This window comes from Xenopus laevis, chromosome 5L, assembly GCF_017654675.1.
Source record: "Xenopus laevis strain J_2021 chromosome 5L, Xenopus_laevis_v10.1, whole genome shotgun sequence".
Classification (NCBI taxonomy): Eukaryota; Metazoa; Chordata; class Amphibia; order Anura; family Pipidae; genus Xenopus; species Xenopus laevis.
The window spans coordinates 128,599,830-128,621,560 of NC_054379.1; the positions used below are offsets into that span (position 1 = coordinate 128,599,830).

Here is a 21,731-nt window from a genome sequence, read left to right on the forward strand (position 1 = left end):
AAGGTTCCAAATTCGCCCAGTGCCATTATCTGCTTTAGCTTATGCTGAGTGAATGACACATAAGGGTGTGCATAAGCCATCCAGCATGCCTTTAAGTCAAAGGGAGAATATTTGCACCTCTGGCACTAGGACAAAAGGTGCGTTATGAGTTAAAAATACAGATTTTCTGTGTCAGTCTTTTGCACTTTACATATTTGTCCATTTAGTACATTAATATTTTGTAGATATTTAATGATGACCGGCAATAAGGGTCAGCATTCTAATATGACTGGCATAGATTGGTTTTATTTCGGAAATATGTAAGATATATGGTTGTTGAATTAATCCTAAAATTCTCTACTGAACCACTTTATTTTAACCCTTATGGAAATCATTTAATTCTGATTTTTTTTCTTGTACCTGAAATATGTGGTTTGCAGACATCTGTGTATTAATCGCTGTAACTAATTTATATTCCCATCCCTTAAATCAAGCGTTACAATGTTACTTTGTTAAATTACTATTTTATTTACCATTAATCACAATTGAAGATGAAAACACTGAAAACATTCTAATGTCTCATTTGTAAGTTTAATTAATATATGATGTTTCTTATTTCATTTGTGCCATGTGTCTGCAGCACAGTTTCTAACAACAATAACACATATTTGCCTTAATTAACGACAAATATTATACCTTATATGATACAAACAAGGATACAAAAATAAATTAGCTTGAAATCTATTAATTTCACATGCTGCAGATTTCTAGTGTTACTGGGAAAGCCATTTCACGTTCATCATTAATGACAAAAATCTATATCACCTTTAATTCCATAATGGATGTTGTGAAGCAAGGGCTTGAGAAGTATGCTTAATTAAAACGCTTTAATTGGTTGTAAGAAGCTTTTCACACTACACCTCCCTTTATTTTTGTCTTTTTTTTCTTTAAAGCACATTCTTAATGCTGAACAAACCATGAAGAAAAACACATTTTCTCAATGGTGAAACTTCCAAAGGTGCAGCAGGTGCTCCAGACCGAGACACAGTTATGGGCTAATAAATTAACAATCAATTTTTGGGGCTGTTCTCTTAAAAAGACCAAACACAGGCCTCAGGAGCAATGCACTTTGCCATTCTCTATTCATGTATTTTTGTGGATCTCCACTGTGCAGCAGAACCTTTATTTTTGTTAGTAAAGAGGGATATATGTTTAACAGACTACATTTCATTATTATTATGCACTTCTCTGGATTTCAGTGGGATGCCATTGAGAGATTTTGGCAATGAACAATAATTTCTATAGTGAAGGCAGCAATGTTTAGGGAAGCAAAGTAAAACCTTGGGAAAACAAAATAGTTATTTGACTTAGGTTTTCATGTGTAGGTTTAGGGTAACTGAGAAAGAAAACAGTGCAGGCTTGTCAGCAATGGTTTATAATTCTGTGGCCACCGTTCTTTCAATCAAAAGACAAAAACTAGTTTCTATTAAATTAATGATCCATGCAAATGTAATGTCCCTGTGCACAAACTGAAATTAAGAATGCAAACAGTGCAGGCTACAATTGACTAATTAAAGTCAACAGCAAGCAAAGCCGTTAACCTTTGTCAGTACAAAAGCAAAAACTAAACAAGTCAATATGTCATTCTTAAATTCTTAGATCTTTTTATATAACTAATACGTTTGTGTTTTCCAATGTAATGTCATCCTGCATTTAGTGCTTGGCACACATTTCATCATGTGGCAGGACAAAACCTATTTTGGAAAGAAACTGGAAACTGGAGTACCGTACTGCAGGATTGGCTGGTACACTCAACAGACCTCAACCCTATCAAGCTCTTGAACGAAAAGTTTCACGGACTGTAAGGCCAAAGAAAAATACTCTACAAGTCGGTTGCACTTTTTGGAAGAGCTACAGAAGATGTTATCTGGAATTTTTCATCCAAATATCTTCAAAAACCTGACATATCATCAGATGGAATTTGTATATATATATATATATATATATATATATATATATATATATATATATATATATATATATATATATATATGTATACAAATAGTGGATTCTGGAATAAATTTAAAGTTTGATGAATAGAATAACATTCTGCTCACCCACCATACTCTCAAATATCATCCACATTTACCAACTCAAACTCCTGCAAGACTTTTCCTTTTACATTCTACATTCCCTTTGAAATATACGGTACCCCATTTTTCAACATTGGTTCATTGTTTTGTGCTGAACGTTCTTTTTGCCTTTGTTTTTAATTAGAAATATGTATATTTTTAGCTTCTTGCCATTTCAATAGCAAAATCTGTTAACAGAATTCACATTCTACTTCTGGTTCTTACACACATCAAAAAAAATCAGCAGTTCACTGAGAAGTTCTTCTGTATTATAAACTTCTTCTTATCACAAAGTTATCAGCCGTGGGAGGGGGGGTTTGTTTATACAGAGGAGATTAAATGTGCAGCTGACTTGTTTTGTACTTGTAAACCAGATTAATTAAATTAACTTCATCATCGGATTCAGGCACAGGCAATGAACAGGATAGCCAGGAGTTAGAAACCAGTTACTTAAAAGAATTGTTCAGTGTAAAAATAAAAACTGTGTAAATAGATCTGGAGTGACTGGATGTGTAACATAATAGCCAGAACACTACTTCCTGCTTTTCAGCTCTCTTGGTTTACACTGACTGGTTACCCTGGTTACCAGGCAGTAACCAATCAGAGACTTGAAGGGGGGGGACATGGGTCATATCTGTTGCTTTTGAATCTGAGCTGAATGCGGAGGATCAATTGCAAACTCACTGAACAGATATGTCCCATATGGCCCCCCTTCAAGTTGCTGACTAACTCAGAGTTATAGAGCTGAAAAGCAGGAAGTAGTTTTCTGTTATGTTACACATCCAGTCACTCCAGCCTTTATACATTACATTTTTGGCTAATTAACTATCCATTTTTTATTTTGCACAGCCTATCTTTTTACACAGTTTTTATTTTCACACTGAACTGTTCCTTTAAGAATTGTGGTAAATATAGCCCACCTACAAACTTAGAAAACGAAGACCTACAATTGGACATTGAACATGGGTTTCTGGTGTTTTTGTATTTATAATTTAGCACCAAGATAATGCAGGATGACATGACATGGGTCACGTAATTACGCCAGCAATGGTTAGTCAGCCAGAACGTCTAGTATACTTTCATGTTTTTCTATAAAACAAACCCACAGAACGGTTTCTTCTACATTTTACATCAAAGGAACGATTAGTTTGTGCTTCATTAGAATATTCCAGTTGTAGTGCTTTCATTTTCATATTTAATGTGAATATCACAGGCATCTTTTCATGTCTATTGAAGCTAGCTATGCCTTTTACTATTTAGAGTCTAGAAATGCAGGTCTCTAAATAAGAAGGAACATCTATTTAAAGGAAATAAACCATCTGGTAAGCCTTAATGCAAGTTGGCATATGGGACAGTGCTCTTTCAAAATGCACCAAGCATAAATTAAAGATGTAAGGAGGCTTTGATGCCAACTCTGCAAATGTATTAAAAACAAAGCAGTATAATGACTTAGAAAGGTGATACTAAAGTTATCAAACCCTCGCAAATTCCAATTCCCTATAGGCTGTTTGTCTTTAAACCTTGTTTGTAGATAAATCAGTAAAGCTCTTAACACTTGCTTTGATGTGATTTTAAATGGTAGCTACATATATACCCATACAAACTTAACTAACTACCATTTCTTTACACTCCCAAGGCTGATTAAGGTACAATGTTTTTTACAGCGATCTCAGTTAGTGCCTATTAACATGCAAGCATTGAAATACAGTGATCAGACATCAGTCATACAAGACAGCTGCTGCCATGTACCCTGTGGATCCACATAAAAAACCTTATGCATACAAACTATACAACACGACAAGCTGGTTATTTCTAATTTGCTAAAAGAAAGCCTATTTGGCCTTCTGCAGCAAATTCTAAAGAGTTCTGTGCTAGTAATATCTACACAAAAGAAAAAAAGGAAATCACAAACACACCAAATCATCCATCTGCTGATGTGTGTTAGAAGCTTATTATATATACATGAAATAATCTATGAATATTGATTAGAGTGCCTCAACACAACTGCAGTCCCTCTTAATGTACTTTTATTCATATTTCGAACAATATCTAGTGGGATGTTAGACTAGCCTTCAAGAAAAGCCTACATTTCTTTGACAGGGAATAGAGGAAGTAATGTATGGCACCCATTTACAGTCCAGAACATTCCATGGTGTTCAGATCTATTTAATGTAGAGTCTATGAAAAGTGTTTTACTTTTTTGACAGTCTCGTTTCTGACAGCTTTTACTTTTCTTACTGAACATTCTTAAAGTGAACCAAAAGGCAAAGACAGGGGTGTTGTTTGCCCAACATTTGGAATTCTGGTGGAATGTAACTACCATGAAATGTTCTTGTCATGCAATGTGGAAATGTGGGAAAAGATCATGTAGAGTTAACTTTCTCTTTTAAAATTGCTTCATAATTGCTTGGTCTTGAACAATACAACACATATGACTGACAACATGGTTGTGGAAGTGGGATAGGTAGCATGGGACTTCTTTAATTTTTACAAATATAAATCTTTACAGTGTAAAAAAGAATGGAAAGTAGCAAGGAAAAGAGCTCAATGGGATAGATGTATGATAAAGAAATATACAAAATATTTACAGGTATGGGACCTATTATCCAGAATGCTTGGGACCTGGTGTTTTTCAGGACAAGGGATCCAGTATTGTGGACTCATGTTTTGCTCTATGAGGTGGCAACATAGATCCATATACTACAGCACATCACCTAGGCATCTTTTGGAAAGCAGTAGCAAAGTGTTATCACAGCCACTGATAACAGAAAACAGCAAAGGAGATTATATATATATATATATATATATATATATATATATATATATATATATATATATATATATATATATATATATATATATATATATATATATACACACACACACACACACACGGTATATATATATATATATATATATATATATATATATATATATATATATATATATATATATCAGAATAGATATATAGTGAGTAATTTAGCCCATATTTATAATATACAGATAGTCAGTCACCAAGAAGTTCCATGAACATATAAAGGCATAAGGCCAAAAGTCAAGTGTCATGATAACAGGGGGTACATTATTTATTATAATACACAACTTTCAGTGAGTCATGTGACACAGATTATATCACTAAATACCAATTATAACCAATAACATCACTAGGTACTGCTCATAATGATATAATAGGATATTCATGGCTCCTGTGCATAATTTACTGTTTTGAGCAGAAATATAGTTTTAGTGCAAGTTATAAACCTCATCCAAGAACCACTATGTCTTCCTGCTGACTTGGAGATATTGTGAAAAAGAAGACTGCTTTAATCTCATGCACAGGAATATGGTCTACCAAGATCATCAAGAAATTAGCATTACAGGTTTCCAAAAACTCACTGATGTCACCCCTATTTGGGTAAACCTGCTGTTTTTTGGATTATGTTTTTGACCAACTCAACTACAGTACAATAAATTCAGTGGAAAAATATCACAGAACAATAGTTCAGAAGAGCGAATGTAATCTGTTGGAGTATCACATTTCTTTTATCTGATTCAATAAAGTTAATCATGAAATAACAAGGCCATGAACATATTTGTGTACAATAACATATAATTGTAGTGATTGCATACAAAAATACAACCAATAACTGATACAAGAAGTAAGAAGGTCCTCAAAAGAACTTACTGGACTGGAAGAAGAGGTAATGAAATTGGCAACCCCCAGTGTTTATGGCTTCCTCGGTCCTTTAAAATGATCAGTAAGACAAAAAGTAAAGCAATAAGTGCCAATTTAGGCACAAAACGAGTGTATGTCCTAATAAAGTCTTTTTATTTTATTAAATCCTGAACTACTAATTTATTAGCAAATGGACTTCACCCCACTTCTACAAGAAGTAAAGCAGTGGCTATTGTTCAGAAAATAAAACAACAGGCAAATATAATAGGATCGAATTGTTCTTCAACAGAATAGAGGCTTTCATAGATACAGTCTGTTACAAGGCTGTGGAATGGACTATATAATCATTTGCACACTTTGCCATTACTGTTTTTGCTACTTTAGCAAAAGGTGACCAAATGTGTATATAATATCCATTAGGCAGATTTTTTAGGTTTTGCTGCTATGGTTACACCTGGCTCATCATGAATAACAGATCTAAGCTCATTTTGGTTTATTCTACGGAAATTTACTAAAGCATCTTGCATACGGTCCACCATCCACTTCAGCAGGGAAAAAATGTGCTGTGTGTCTGAGAACTACCCTAACAAATTCACCTGATTCTGTGATATTGTGCTGCTTATAATATAGTGTAGGTCATTTACTAATAAAGTGCAAATTTGCCCCAGTGTAGTAACCCACAGACAACAATCAGTAATTATTTTGGTCTATGGTACACCTATCACACAGATAAATAACTGCACCATGACAGTTGGCATTGCAGCTAAATGCTGTGTGCCTTCCCATGACATCAGAAATGCAACAGAACTCCCTTGCCAGTCTCATCCCAACTGAGATGTGGCAGCTTTAAACAAGAGGGCTGCTCACCAATGATTATCAGTAACCAATGCACCTTCTACCAGTGTTTGTAAACTAGATAATATACAAGAGTATAATAAGTGACATCACATATTACAGGTAACATTATCAACAGAAGTTTAGGCTTAAATCTGAGTAGGTTATTTTGGTAGTTTTAGGCGAACGGCAGTTTACTACTTATAGTCTATGCAGATTTTTCACCCAGAATCCATGAAAACCTAGTTCATGGCCTAGAAATTCTGTGCAAGCCACTGCGAATCAATGGCAAAGTTGCATGATGGGTGCTTGTGTGCAAGTGCTAAACAGGGACTAACCACAAGCACAGAGGTTTGCAAAGACCTTGAACTTACCTCCAGCATGTGGATTGCATAAGTACAGAGCACTGCTGAATACTCACAGCACGCCTTGCCATTATCATAATGAGTCATTCTGTGCCTGAGTACAAGTCACTGTTCAAATTGCTTTTCAAATGTTTAACATGCAGAGGACCAGTAACTTGTATCCTCCTGACTGGTTTTGAGCCTCATTTGTATTCTCCAGAACTGCAGATAAGGTTTATGTCAATTTGCAGAGGAAAAACAGAGTTACAACATTGCAAAACAAAAAAACAAAACATCAAGAAGGACCTGTAATGTCATGTAGCAGCCCTGGATGGAAGCGATGGATGCCGGTAAAGTGAATGTGTGAGTGTGTACATGAGCAGTGAACTGTGCTAATAATAAAACTTCTTCCTTTAGGATGAGATGAAAAAATGTTCGCAATACAAGAAAAGGTTGGTCAAGAAAGCGCCAACATTTTTATGTGTAGCACATGGATGCAACAGAGGTTAATAAAATAAAGTATAGGATAATCCAATGAAACTAGCGCACACCATAAATGCAGTACAGATAAATCTGTGATAAGAGGGTAAGGATGCACAATGGGGATATTATGCGGCAGATTTATTAAGGGTTGAATTGAAAATTCAAATTCAAAATTTCTTTATGGTCAAAACTGTCAAATTCGACTGGGAATTATCCAAACTTGATTTGAATTTTTTTAAAAACTAGAATTAGATTTTCGAGATTTATCAAAGTCTGGCCCTTTAAGAATTTGAATTCGACTATTCGCCACCTAAAATGTACCTCTATGTGTCCCTCCCTGGAATTGATCGGTGGTATTGGCAGCTTTATGTGATAGTTCGTCCTTGTAACACTGCTGATTTTAATACCCAATGTATCTGCATCAACCGGTGTTAACTTATCTGAGTATAGTGAATGAGATGCAGAAGAGTAACACAAGAGCTCACAAACCAATAGTGTTAGTTATCGTTGAGCATATTCACCATTTCAATGAGTAAGTGTCCCATGTGGTGCATTGATACTGTGCATTATAGTGGAAACATAAAGCAAAGTGTGTTAGAGGCTGTCCAGCATTCACACCAGTCCTTGTCCATAGAATATTTTCAGTGTAAGGCAATGGAGCTTTGAGGATAGGTTCATAGAATAAGGTTATGAGATATTTGTTGTGAAGGAAGCCTTTGACAGAGCTGTGATACATAATAGGGATTCCCAGTTAATGGATGATGGATGTTGGATCCAATGGCCATAAGCCCACAAGAGCTTCTAGTTCCAGGTTGGGTTTCTACACTATTTATTTCAAGTAGAACTATTGCATTAAACATATTATTAGCAAATATTGGGGGTCTTATTACAAGATCCAGATTCTGGTGGATTCTGGCCTGGTTAAAATACAAGGGCAACAGGTGTAAAGCCTGTGATGTAATTCTCTAACAGTTTTAGTAGCTCCTACACTGGAAAGAGATTTCTATTTACACAATATTTTAATTGTCTGAAGATGTGGTGTGTTTAGCTACCATGTTTTCTGATCAGCTATTTTTTAAATGTTATCTTAATTTATCCCAAATCTAGATCATTGCTGCTCACTTCTCAGAGCTACTAACCAGTAACTGGGTTACATTTTCTATATTTGAGAAATGGATTTATATGGATTTTTCAATACATTTCCTGACTGCAATGAGTGAAATGTGAGTTTCCAAGCTGTATTCGCATTATGTCTCCAGGCTATGGTTAGACATATCTTAAGGGAAGTTTATTTTTTTTAATGAAAGATGAAAGATTGTGCCCTGCTACACAATATCTGTAACAAACCGGCTGTTGCAACTACAAAAATTCAATAAGTGCCACACGTTGAGATTACAAATGATTTAAAGTGGAACAATGACTGCAGCATTTTGTGTTCTCCGTTTGTCAGAGAATATTACACCTACTCAAGCACAATGTTCAGAAGAATGGGCTAACTGTGCATAATGGAATAAAAAGGGTGTTGTGATACATTACAATAGCAGTACAGTACATTAATAACAATATGCACTGCTTTAGAAAGCCAGGAATGCTACAGAGCATACAAGAATTTTCATCACTTAAATGACCAGTGTTTACTCAATAATTATGGGAAATTCATTTTACAAAAGGACAACATTAACTGCACATGCCCATTGTCTTCCTCAATAATTTACAAAGCACTGAAACATAATGGCCACCAATACAATTAATACTATGAGTAAGGAAGAGATGGGAAATGTACAGTAGCACTTAGGAGGAACATTATCCCCCTTCCCTTAAGTAAAGTTCATTCAGTTGGGCATAGTAAAAAAAACTTCCAAAAATTAATATATGAAAGAAAATATAATTAATTATTATTTACACAGACAAACATGACTTCATAGATCATTTTCCTACCCCTCTTAGATTTGCAGTGTAATGCAACCCCTCCATCACCTTATTCCATTATAAAGTGATAGATTGTGGGACTTGAAGTCCCTCTGTTTTCCCGAAAATATGTGCACTACATACTATGGAAAACTGCTTTCTGTTGTGGTCAGTTCACAACAGAACGCAGTAAGAGAGAGGTTGCATTACACTGTGAGCCTATAGGTAGTGAGGAAGCTCATCCAATCACCATGCAGCTTTACCAGGACTTGAAATTTTGTGACCAATAAGGGAAGAAAATGCTTTCACTGGAAGAAGACGCAGCCACCTGTGCTCCCCTCCTCCCTTCCTTAGTTGGCAGCTCACTGACAGCAGGTGGGCCACACTAATGAAGTAAGTGTAACATGGCAGGGCCCCCCTAAAGGTAACCCTTTGTGGTCCCTGTTGTGTGGTGGGGCCCTGGGCACCAATATTTTTTTTAAAGTGGGGGGGGCCACCTATTTTTTTTCCCCATGTGGGGTCCTAGCCACCAATATTTTTAAATGGGTGGCCCTGACCACAAATGTTTTTTTCAATGGGGGGGGCTTGACCACGAATATTTTTTTATTAACATGTGGGAACCATAGTGTGTGGTGGGGGGTGGACCTGTGGGGAGGGGAGGGCAGATCTATAGATGGGGCTTGTGTGGGCATAGCCCAGGGGGCCCAGGAATTTTTTTCGTATGGGGCCCTGTGATTTCTGATGGCGGCTCTGGATGTAAATATGCAAAAAATGTATACCTGTACACTGGGAACGAGATAATCCAACAGAGACACTGATTTTAAATGTTGTAAAAATGGGGTTTGAAAATCAGATGTAGGTGCTGAACAGAAACATTACAGGCACAGAACTGTGAACAGGGCCATTCAAATTTACTAATCCCCTTTTGTCCTAGAGGAAGAGAACACTCATTCGGGGATCCAATTTTATATTGGGCTTTGTGTTTTGGTGTTGGGGGGGGGAGGCTAAGCATAAATTTCATTCTCAATTGCTAAAAAATTAAGTATGACATGAAACCTTAATACACAAGATAAACAAGATTTGACAAATCAAGCATCTCACATGGGAATAGATTATTCACAGCAAATTACAACAATACAAAATGCGTTGACAACTATATAGCAATAGATTTATAAGAAAATGGGAAAAAATAGACTTTGTAAGAATAATATGTCTTAAACAGTTAGGAAGCAGACATCACTCCCTCATGGCTCTACACATATGCTGAAACAAGAGGCTACAGTAGCAGAAAATTCCAGTGAATGACATTTCTGAACAGGTTTTGTCCTGCTTGCTCCTCCCAACCCCAACAAATTAACATTTATGACTATTGGACTATCACTGTTTCTTTGGGCACCCTTTCTTCTAAATTCAAATACAAGTTCTTCTCTCCTACTACAAACAAATCCACTCAAATATCAGACTTCTAATGCATTTATTGTTTATTCTGCACACACACAGATTCCTGAAATGGAACCTATCTATTCCCCTTCCTAGCAGGTCATGGTAACTCAGTAAGCACGTACAGGTTACAAGATAGCAGATGTTCATATATGGACCAAAATCTGCACTTTTTATCAGCTCATCAAGCAGAAAGTGGGCTCTACAAAACTAATTCAAAGACTTACATGTATATCAGTTCAACTGAGCACAAGTAGTACTTGAAATTGGAAATATAGGAATTCCCTGAACCAAAAACAGCACAAACTTAAGGCCAAATATCACATAGCATATTGAAATAACTCCCAAGGTTAACATAATGGGCCAGATTAAATTATAGGAAAAAACTATATTTTATGATTTATCACGTGAAAACGTATAAGCAAGATTCAATCTGAAGACAGAACACTTTTCTCTTATTCAGGTCAAGTTTTTTTGCCCATCAATAGTATTTTTAAGTGATAAACAGTGAGATCAATTTTTCTCACAGAACTCTATGAGATAGGCTGAACTGAATCAGGAAATAAGCTTTTCTCATTAAATTGAATCTATCTCAATATTTCTGTAATGGCCACTAAAGTAATTTATAATTATTAATTTAGGACATAATTTTGAATAGAATTACATACTTTAATAAAGTGAAATTGTACAGCAAAATGACCCATTGAACCCTTTGGTTTCAGGAGAGCAACTCTACAACCCACAAAGGGAATTTAAAAAAAAAAAAACTGAAAAAAATGCTGTAGTAAAAGTAAAATCTGAAACGTTAAGCTAGGATACACTGCTGCCATTCAGCATTCAGAAAAAAGACTGGTTTCTTATTACCGAATATTAAAACCCGATCACATTCTGTTTTGCGAACCAATCTTTTGTTTAACAATAGACAGACCTGTCATTGTCCAGTCAACCCTTATTACAACTAACTCTGGGCAAACACAAAGTCAGATCTTAACCAAATCCCAGTAATGGCACTCTAGGCAATTTTTGACTGTTTTGTTAAAACAACATTTTTTACATCCATGGGCAGGGTACAAAATGCTCAAGATCAACTCACCCAAGCAATTTTAAATAAAAATATGTTTATTTAGTTGTGATTATCAAACAATGGTAGCCAAAGGCCAAAGACAATCTTAGCACTGTAATTTTTCATGACTTCTCAAAATGTAGCCCTTCACAATCACTAATGCTGAAACCACAGATATCTGGTTAGCAAAGGTGCAGAAAGAGTCAAATTTGATCTATCCTTTCCTTGCAACAGTAAAATAGATACAATATGTCAAGTAATAACCACCCATCGGTAGCATGGGTAGTATTCTTCTGTATGGACAACCAGGGTTATGGAACCTGAGACTGGAAGTAATGTGGCCTAATAAGATGGGCTCAAACACCATTTTGTAAATCTACACCATATACTATAAGTAATCAGTTGGCTTTTTGTTTTGGAAATGGAGGTCATGTTTTTGGGGACGGGGGCCAGTTTAAAGACAATAGGGTGGTGCTAATCACCGATGGTGCAAAAAAACATTTGAAATCTTATGTCACAATGCTTTAACTGGGGCAAATATATCTATATATCTCTGGCACGGTTTATATGAATACACAAACACATTGTACTGTATTATGAAAAAAAATATTTTTTAAAATAATTATATTTAATTTAAGGTAGTTTCACCATCCTCTTTATGAAATTCTGAATGTTAAGATGACTGTTTTTAAAGCAGCAGTGCCACCTACCTGGCCAAAAGTAAAGACTCACATCAGTCTTAAATAACAAAACAACCACTATATTCACAGTTTGTTGTTTATTTAAAAAAATTTTTTTTTGATATTATACAGGTAAATGACACATTGGGCATATACACATATATATATATATATATATATATATATATATATATATATATATATATATATATATATATATATATATATCCAGCAAGAAAGATCCGCATTTAATAATAAAACATTTTTTATATTATATTTAAGACCTGAGAGTGCGGATCTTTCTGGCTGGTTATTAATCGATATTTTGATACTGCACCCAGGCAATTTAAACCTGACTACCCTGTGGATTATATATATATATATATATATATATATATATATATATATATATATATATATATATATATATATATATATATATATTGTAAGCAGCAGTGATTTTCTGTGTTTTTGTATTATGCAATGCATAATGACAATATATGCCATTGAACATGATACAGTAGAAACCCAATTTTACATTTCCCAGGGGGTGGCTTCAGAATTACATAAATTCTGGGGAAACGTAATAAAAAAAAACCTGGTAATAAAAAAATGCCAGTTGCCTGTATGGTATTGCAAAAAAGAGAAACAAGAATACATTTTGGGAAAACATAAAATCTGGGTACATATATTCAGGGTAATACTGTATTAGAATCCCATAATAATAAGATAAAAAGGGACTCACAATAAAGAGAATAAGAGCAAAAATATAATTCTGAAAAAAATAGTGCAAAGAATGCTACAAGTAACCTCTATAATCAGAAGTGAATGGTTCCAGGTTGTGGAAGAAAATGGAGGCCTTTTTTGGGCATGGAAAACTAAAGGGAGCACTTTTCAGGACAGAAGAAAATGACACTTACCCAGAAGGTTAGATATTGCGCATATTTTCTATCTATATGACTCCTGGGTGGCCACACAATATATCAATATATATATATATATATATATATATATATATATATATATATATATATATATATATATATATATATATATATATATATATTGATTTTCATTCACCAAGATGTAGCAGAATAAGGCTTAACAACAAAAGGGGAAAGCTAGGTGGAAGTGGACTGCACTTTGAGGCACTGCTGAGACCAAAGTAGGAGCACAAGATATATGGTTGATTGATCCTAGGGTCCTGCTTTTAGTTGAGGACAGATAATATTCTTCTCATACTGTATATGGTGTATATCTTAACTGCTGCTTACTATGCCAAATATTATGCCACCAAGCTCTTTATCGTTTGTACATGAATAAAGAGATCACATATCCCCAACATTTTGGAAATAGAAAGAGCGACACGGAGCAACGGAGCAACTTTTTTTGCCCATTTTGTGGCCACACCCCTAATTACCATGTTAATTCTTCAAAATTTGGCAGGTTATGAAAGTTTGAACACATTTCTGTGGTTTTTATGTGTTATTGCAGTTTTTCTAATGAAGGTGAATTGCCCTTTAAGCTGCAAGTCACAGTTTCCCCAAGAGACCTGCTTATATTAAATTGTTACAATTGCTTCTTTGCTTGCCTAGATGACAAATTCATTTTTACAGAACCTTTTACCACTAATTTACTTACTATGTGAGGACAATGGCTACAGCATCGTTTAGGACACTCTCTCCGAATAGCATGGTGTAGAGATCGGTATCTACGTGTAATTCATGAAATATAGCCAGCACAGTCACTGGAACAAAGAAAAGAACACAGACATTATATTCAAACTACTGTAGTCTTCAATGTAAAACCCAACTCTTTAATGTATACAGTTGCTGGAGTCTTCCCAATGTGAAAATCAGTGCAAGAGATTATGCTGTGACATGGACAAAAAGCTGTTTATAGAACTGGTCTAGTGTAAGAGGCAGTTTTAACCCAGCAATAAGCTCTGTCACAGTTTAGCAGTCTCTAGCCATGTTATCTGTTCACTGTTTATAAACCTTTAGATTAAATAATGGCACAGAAAAAGCGCAAAAAGTGGTTATCACTGAACTGAATGTGAATAAAAAGCCTATGGGGTATATGTATCAATGAGTGAAGTCAGAGATCTCCACAGTCCACTAGAGTGAAATTCTGCCACCCTCCATTAATTTCTATGGGATTTTGAAAGGCATATTTATCAAAGGGTTAACTTTCACTTTCACCCATTGATAAATACTTTAAAAAATACTAAAATGGAGAGAGGCGGAATTTCACTCTAGTGGACTATGGAGATCTCTAACTTCACTCTTTGATAAATATATGTAACAAGTCAAAAGACTCTCAGTGACTAGTCCTTATATTAATTATTTACCTTTCACTTTGTGCTGAAAACCTGGGACATTAATGGCAACAACCTTAGGGGGCTTATTTGAGCCCCCTGGGGGAACAGCCCCATAGTTTGTCAACCATCTACCTTTATTGTACTTACATGGACACATATTAACAGAATGTCCTCCAAGCTAGGCTGGTGTATTTTCTTTAGATATTGACAAGTATAAATAAGGGTTTTGCAAGTGGACAGTGTTTGCCTTACAGATTTCCTGAAGCCTGTCAAGATTTTAAGTCTCTCTGCTTTTTCAAGTGAAACGCCAACAAACAATTCTTCATGTAATAAATAGCTTTATTCTGAACCAACTCTTCTTTTTGGATCACTAAACCTTACTTGTCAAAGGATATGCTGAAGCAGAAAAATATTCATTTGCGAGCATCTCCTTACTTCCTAATTTTAACATTACTCAAGCAAATGCGTCTATCTTTTTATATTAATCCAAACACATCTCCACTAGAGCCATCATAATGTATAACCTCAATTTAATAAAAGGACCTTCTGGTTATTAACACATAACTGTACCTGTGGAAAAAAAAACACAAGTTAATTGAACTAAATGATCTTGTACTTGAGAAAACCTTCACTAATTATCTCCCTGCTTTTTCCCAACACTTATTAAAAATTGTTGAGTAAGGCTGCAAGTTACACCTGTGCCAGCACTAAGATGTAACGCAAAAATTATGTTTTAAAATAGACACCTAAAGAAAGGTGGGGGAAGGACAATTTTTGTTCTGTTATCTTTTTTCAGTATGTCACTGGAAAATATGTTTTTTTACAAAAAAGCATCAGTTAATAGTGCTTCTCTGGCAGAATCCTGCATTGAAATTCATTTTTCAAAAGAGCAAACAGATTTATTTTGTATTTTATTTTGAAATTGGGGGTAAACATGTTCTGAGTTTCCCAGGTGCCATCAGCCATGTGACCTGTGCTCTGATAAATATGAATTACTCTCTACTGCTTTACCCCTCCTTCCCCCAACCCTAGCAGCTTATCAACAGAACATTGGGAATGTAACAAGATAACAGCTCCCAGACACCTAAAATGCTAAAAATGCTCACATGCCCCATTAGTAAAACACCAAAGTCTGGCCATGACTCCTTCAGTTACATTGAGTAAAAGAAATAATAGTTAATCTGAAAGAAGTTGCATTGTGAAGTGCTGGCTCTTTCTGAAAGCACGGAATCAGGCAGAATGAACTGATATAGCTGCCTACACACCAAAATTACAAAAGTAAAAAAAAAACATTTTATTGGTTCAAGAATAACATTTAAAATGTTAGAGTGAATTATTTCCAATGGACACAGTGTCATTTAGTAATAAAAAGTACCCCATAAAATCAAGATAATTCCTTCCAGTCCAAGATAAGAATCACTAGAAGTACACATATCTGTCGCTGGCCCATTGGAACTTGTATTTGCCATCACATAAAAACACATATTGCAACTGTACTAATAAAACAGAACCATGATTTTAACTACACTATACTAATAACTAAATTTTGGTGGAAAAACAATCCTCCTGGGTTTTTTTTAGTTAAATTATTTTTAGTATCCTTCAGGGATATGCATCGCTTCATGGAAAAAGCGCTTTTGTGTAAAACCTCAGGCCCCATGAGGATAATATATCTAATACGTGATGAGCTTAAGTCCTAATTATACAGAGTGATATATATATGATGAAATCAGGTGTAATGATAGTGTGATATAGTATGTACTGTTTGAAGCTGTGTATCAGAACATAACCCAGGGCGCTGTTATACAAGGCATTTTGATCACTTTTACTTGTAGAATCAATCACTCCCTACAGGTCCCCTCCCACTAATATCAGCAGCAGGGGTTTTTCATTGTCCATAAATCTACAATCATTAAATGAAGAATGTATATGGAAATTCCTGCCCTTAGCTAACAGAAAAGGCAGCACATGGAATTTCTTTTTATCTTGAAATAATAACGGATAATTTCAGTATTGGTTTTTATGTAAGTGCCTTGTACTTAAGCATCAGCACTCTATTATTCATGTTCTACAGTGAGATGGTTATCCTTTAAGATGTCTTACAAAAGTAGCTTGAACAAATCAGTATTGCACTTGGCTGGTGCATTAATAAATGTAAAATTATATAATGACATATAATACAATTCTGATTAAAAAGGGATATGTGCATGTTTTATGCAATGTAAAATGTTGCATAACAATAAAAAAGTATACCTTTCAATACAGGTCAGGAATGCTTGGGTCAGGGGTTTCTGGATAAGGGGTATTTTTGAAATTTGAAACTTCATACCTTAAGTCAACTAAAAATATTTAAATATTAAATAAACCCAATAGGATTGTTTTGCCACCAATGTGGCTGGGATCAAATACAAAGTACTGTTTTATTATTACATAGAAAAAGAAAATCACTTTTAAAAGTTAGAATTATTTGCTTAAAATGGAGTCTGCAGGAAATGGTGTTCCCATACTTCATATCTTTCTGAATAACAGTTTTATGGATAAGGTATCCCTTACCTGTATAATAAATATGCAAGAAACTGACTCAGAAAAAAAAAACACCGCAAAAAATTACCTGGATCAGTGGCGGACATCAGAGAGCCAAAAAATAAGCAGTCTGTGAAGTGGAAGTCACCCTTCTGTATCTGTCCCAGCTGCGTCATTGCTTTAACAAAGCCATACATTATCAACCTGTCATAGAAACACTGTTTTATTACAAGATTTACAATACTCAGACCTTCTAAGCAATAAAATAACTGTCAGCATGGCAATCTCTATAGAAAGCAAACATGAACAATTGTGTGCAGTACATCAAAAGCTTTTCATCAGCTAATTAATGCCAAACCTGTAGAGACCTACAGCAATTCATATTGCTTTTATTTATTCAAGGAGTAGACAAAGAACAAAGCTAGCCATGCAGTGGCCAATATTATCTTCCAAGCCAACCTAATCCGTTTACTTTACAATGTTTAGAAATAGAAAACTGGGGCAATTTAGGCCACACCCAGACACACACTTGATCCACCTATGACTCTGCCCACTTCCTAGTGACCCCCACTACTTTTGGAGACCATGATCAGGACCTCAATCAGGACATCTGGGGGTATGTGTTTATGAGACCAAATCTACTAACAGCCTGGTTGTGGATATATCGATTTGAAAATCTCACCAAAGGCCACTTTGGGTTGTGGATGTAGACCACTAGATGGGTCTGCATATAAATATTCATACAGGGCAAAACGTATGGATCGACTTAATTTAAAGCACTGCGTATCTTGTCGGCGCTATATAAATAAATGATGATGATGATGATGATTTTGTCCACCACCTGAAGGTAGCATCTTATATACAGCAGCTATAATTTTTCTGAGCTGAAAAATGCAGAGTAGTGTGGCAGGGTTGATTGACAGCCTCTTGCACTGGTTTGGGTCCTACTCATTGCAATTTCCCCATACAGCATGCACAGTTGAATTAAGTTCAGACCTTGCTTCAACTGCATGTGCTTCATGCCAGTGATAAGTGCAAAAAAGAGTGGAAGCGGTGCAAGATGGTGCTGCTACTGTGCATTTTCCAGGAACTATTATAGCTGCTGAGGTTCTTCTTTGTTTTACAGGTTCTTCTTTGTTTTTCATTGTTTCAAATGTGGATATTAGACAGCATATAAACAAGAAATCTGTGTTTGAGAGGTTATTAGGAGATGTACATCTTTACACTCTTAAGAACTCTTCATTATGATCTAATGATGTTTTGGTCTGGTTGTTGGAGAATGCATGCAAGATATCAGCCTTATGCATCTGCAACAAGTCTTGGACATATCCATATTTCCTTGAACAAATAATCTGCCAAGAAGCTCAGTGCTCTACCTCTGAGCAAGCTTTACATCCTAATGTCAACTCCTTATGACTCTGGATAAGACACTGAACCTCCTAATGTGGGAATGCAATAAAAATGTGTTAAAAGATTAAATATGGCCAAAGTGTACAATTTTTCCTTTGTGCAAATTGAATATAAGTTTTGTAAGCCTTCAAAATGATATCCCAACTTGATTTTAGCTTTTGTGCCAGTTTGAATTATATATAATAAAATGTCTACTGAACGTGTTGTCACTGTGTTGTTTTTGTGCTAAAAAGTTGCATGCATTTTTCTCCATTTACAAATATTTTTTACATGCAACCTCTGGTGTCTTAGTATATTTTGTGCAATAAGGACTGCCTTGAGTGCTATAAAGTGCTTTGAGTCCCACAGTAGCAAGGCTTTATATTCCAGCTTCTTCTGGTTGCTATAAAGCACTTGAGTCCTGCAGGAGTAAGTAATAATATATTCTATTCTGTGGATTCAAGGTTTCCTTTGATTTTCTTTAAACATAAATCCATCCAACTGCAGTAAATGAGTAAAATATAAGTCAGTACACATTAGATTACTCCATTTCCCCAGACCATTTAACAATAATCTGTCGAGGTTCAGGCTTTGTTTGTGCATGTGTTGTTACATGATTCTGAAATATTAACCTTTTTCATTAGGTATTTTAATTATTTTGCATACCTTTGTAACCAACTCTCTTGTTAAAAACAAAATAAAATTGCATTGGAAGTGTGTTAATTATTTCAGAGCCCAAAATGTCTGAGAAATTGAATTTAGGGTTCTGGAGATGACATTGCTTCTATAAAAACTATTATGCACTTTAAAAGGAACAGTTCAGTATTTAGTGCATGCCCCATGTGCACCCCACCGCTCAAGTCACTGATTGGTTACTGCAGTGGAAACCAAGAGAGCTGCAAAGCAGGAAGTAGGTTTGACTATTATGTTAGCCATGCAGTCACTCCAGCCTTTATACATTACATTTTTGGCTTAATATATTGAAAACATTTTTTATTTTGCACAGCCTATTTACCCAGTTTTTAATTTTACATTGAACTGTTGAAGTACTTGCAAAGTTACAGCAAGGTAAATTCTATGTTTCAACAATACATTCAAATGAAAGTAAAAATCCTTTGTTTCCAATTTTAAAATCAGATATTAATTGAATGTATTGTTGCTTTGAATTGCACATTTCCTAATAGTTAACATTTTTAAGTACAATTTTCTTTAAATCAAATATTTGTCTTCAGCTGCAGTATCCTGCTTAATGGATGCAATCTAGCCTTTATTGGTAATCAAAAACAAAGGGGGGAAAAAAGCTAAAATAAGTCTAAGCTATACAGACTAATTAAGGGTAATTTCCAGATCTGTAATTAGAACATCTTCATAGTTATTTTCAAAACTATAATTATATCATGAAATATGATTGTACCTAAAATGTATAATTAATAGATGGCTCCAAAATACAAAGAAGAAAACAACTACAGAAATACATAATGACAAATCATAAGTAGAAGAAAGTCATGAAAATAGAACAGTATATTTACTTTGGTCTTTTAACTGAAATAAACTAAATAAAGTGGTCACTTAACATACAAATAGATAGACAGGAACTATGAAGGGAATATTATTGGTTGGCAAAGCATTGACTGATTAACACCTAAAATCAAAACAATAGCCACAAAGAATATTCAAACTCAGTTGTACAAATACCAAAAGTACTGTTTAACTTGTAGAGTAGCTTTAATTGTGACAAGGAAAGCCCTATTCATTGGGGGTGCCAATATGCTAAAATCACTCTGATTTAATTTCCCAGGCTGGTGCACCTTTTTCCTAACAGAAGCAATGGTGAATGAGCCTAATGATTTTATTCACTTGGAAATCTAAAGTGCTATCTGACAAAGATTCAGTAAAAAAAAGATTAATTGCACAATAACAAAATGTTATTATATTTAAGTACTCTCCATCCACAAGACTAACCTTCAGAAAAAATAGCTGGTAGAATCAGATAGCCAGACAGAATCAGAAAAATATTATTAAAAGATTGTCGTTAGAATTGTAGTATATATTGTAGTATATAGTATGTAGTATGTTTGTTTAACATTTTAGTTTAAAGCTTTCTGTCACGAACGGCACCCAGAATCCAGAACCAATGCTAGACAGGCAAGGATCAGAAACCAGGAGATCAATCAGAATGGTCAGGCAGGCACGGGTCAGGATAACGGAGTTCGGAATAGTCAGACAGCAGGCAAGGGTCAGGATCACAGAATACAGAATAGTCAGGCAGGCAGGAGTCAAAAACAGCGGGCAATGAGTTTGACTACAAAGTCCCTTTAAATACATTTGAATTTGGCACCATTGCGCGATGACGTCACGACGCCGGCAACATTTGCCGGAAGTAAACCCGGAAGCGTGGGTCGTGTGCGCCATAGGGGACACAGTGCATAGGGGACACAGTGCACATGGATCAACACGGCGGGCATCCCTGCCGGCCCACTAGACCATCAGGGTGAGTCCTGACACTTTCCTTGAAGGTCCAACATGTTTTTAAGGTCCCTTTAATTTAACTATCTAGGAGTATCTAGAAAAACATATGGTAATTCCCTTCAAAGCTTTTCCTTCATTTAGGCTACTGCCGCCAGAATGGCAATTTTGGACTCCCTAGTTGGGACAGGCACACTGGTTAGAATCCTCCATGCTAAAAATGAATTTTCATTTAGGATAAACTTACATGCAAAGCAAACCTCATGTAGACATTTGAAGGCTTAGAAAGTCCCAAAATTTGGAAGTAGAAGCAAACACTGCATTTACAGCAAGGAAGATAGTGTGCAAAGTGAAAAAATTGCCACAATCAGCCATTTTGTTTTGAACACTACCTTCCTCTATTGCTGTCCTGCCACAGGTCTCTGCACTCCATTTTGGAGCACAGATACCGGAGGCTATTCCCTGATTCCAGTAATGCCTGCAATCAGCAGCAC

At 35.4% G+C, this 21,731-nt stretch overlaps 1 protein-coding gene across 3 annotated transcripts in view; it reads right to left on the reverse strand.

Moving 5' to 3' along the window:
* slc9a9.L (solute carrier family 9, subfamily A (NHE9, cation proton antiporter 9), member 9 L homeolog) overlaps window positions 1-21,731 on the reverse strand; it is a 344,517-nt gene that overhangs the window by 257,393 nt on the left and 65,393 nt on the right. For all 3 annotated transcript variants that reach the window (XM_018263826.2, XM_018263827.2, XM_041563391.1), the window contains 2 exons: window positions 17,471-17,586; window positions 14,181-14,286 (listed from right to left, as the gene is read on the reverse strand). In XM_018263826.2, coding sequence (XP_018119315.1) covers window positions 14,181-14,286; window positions 17,471-17,586 — 222 coding nt within the window. The remainder of the gene's footprint in view (window positions 1-14,180; window positions 14,287-17,470; window positions 17,587-21,731) is intronic.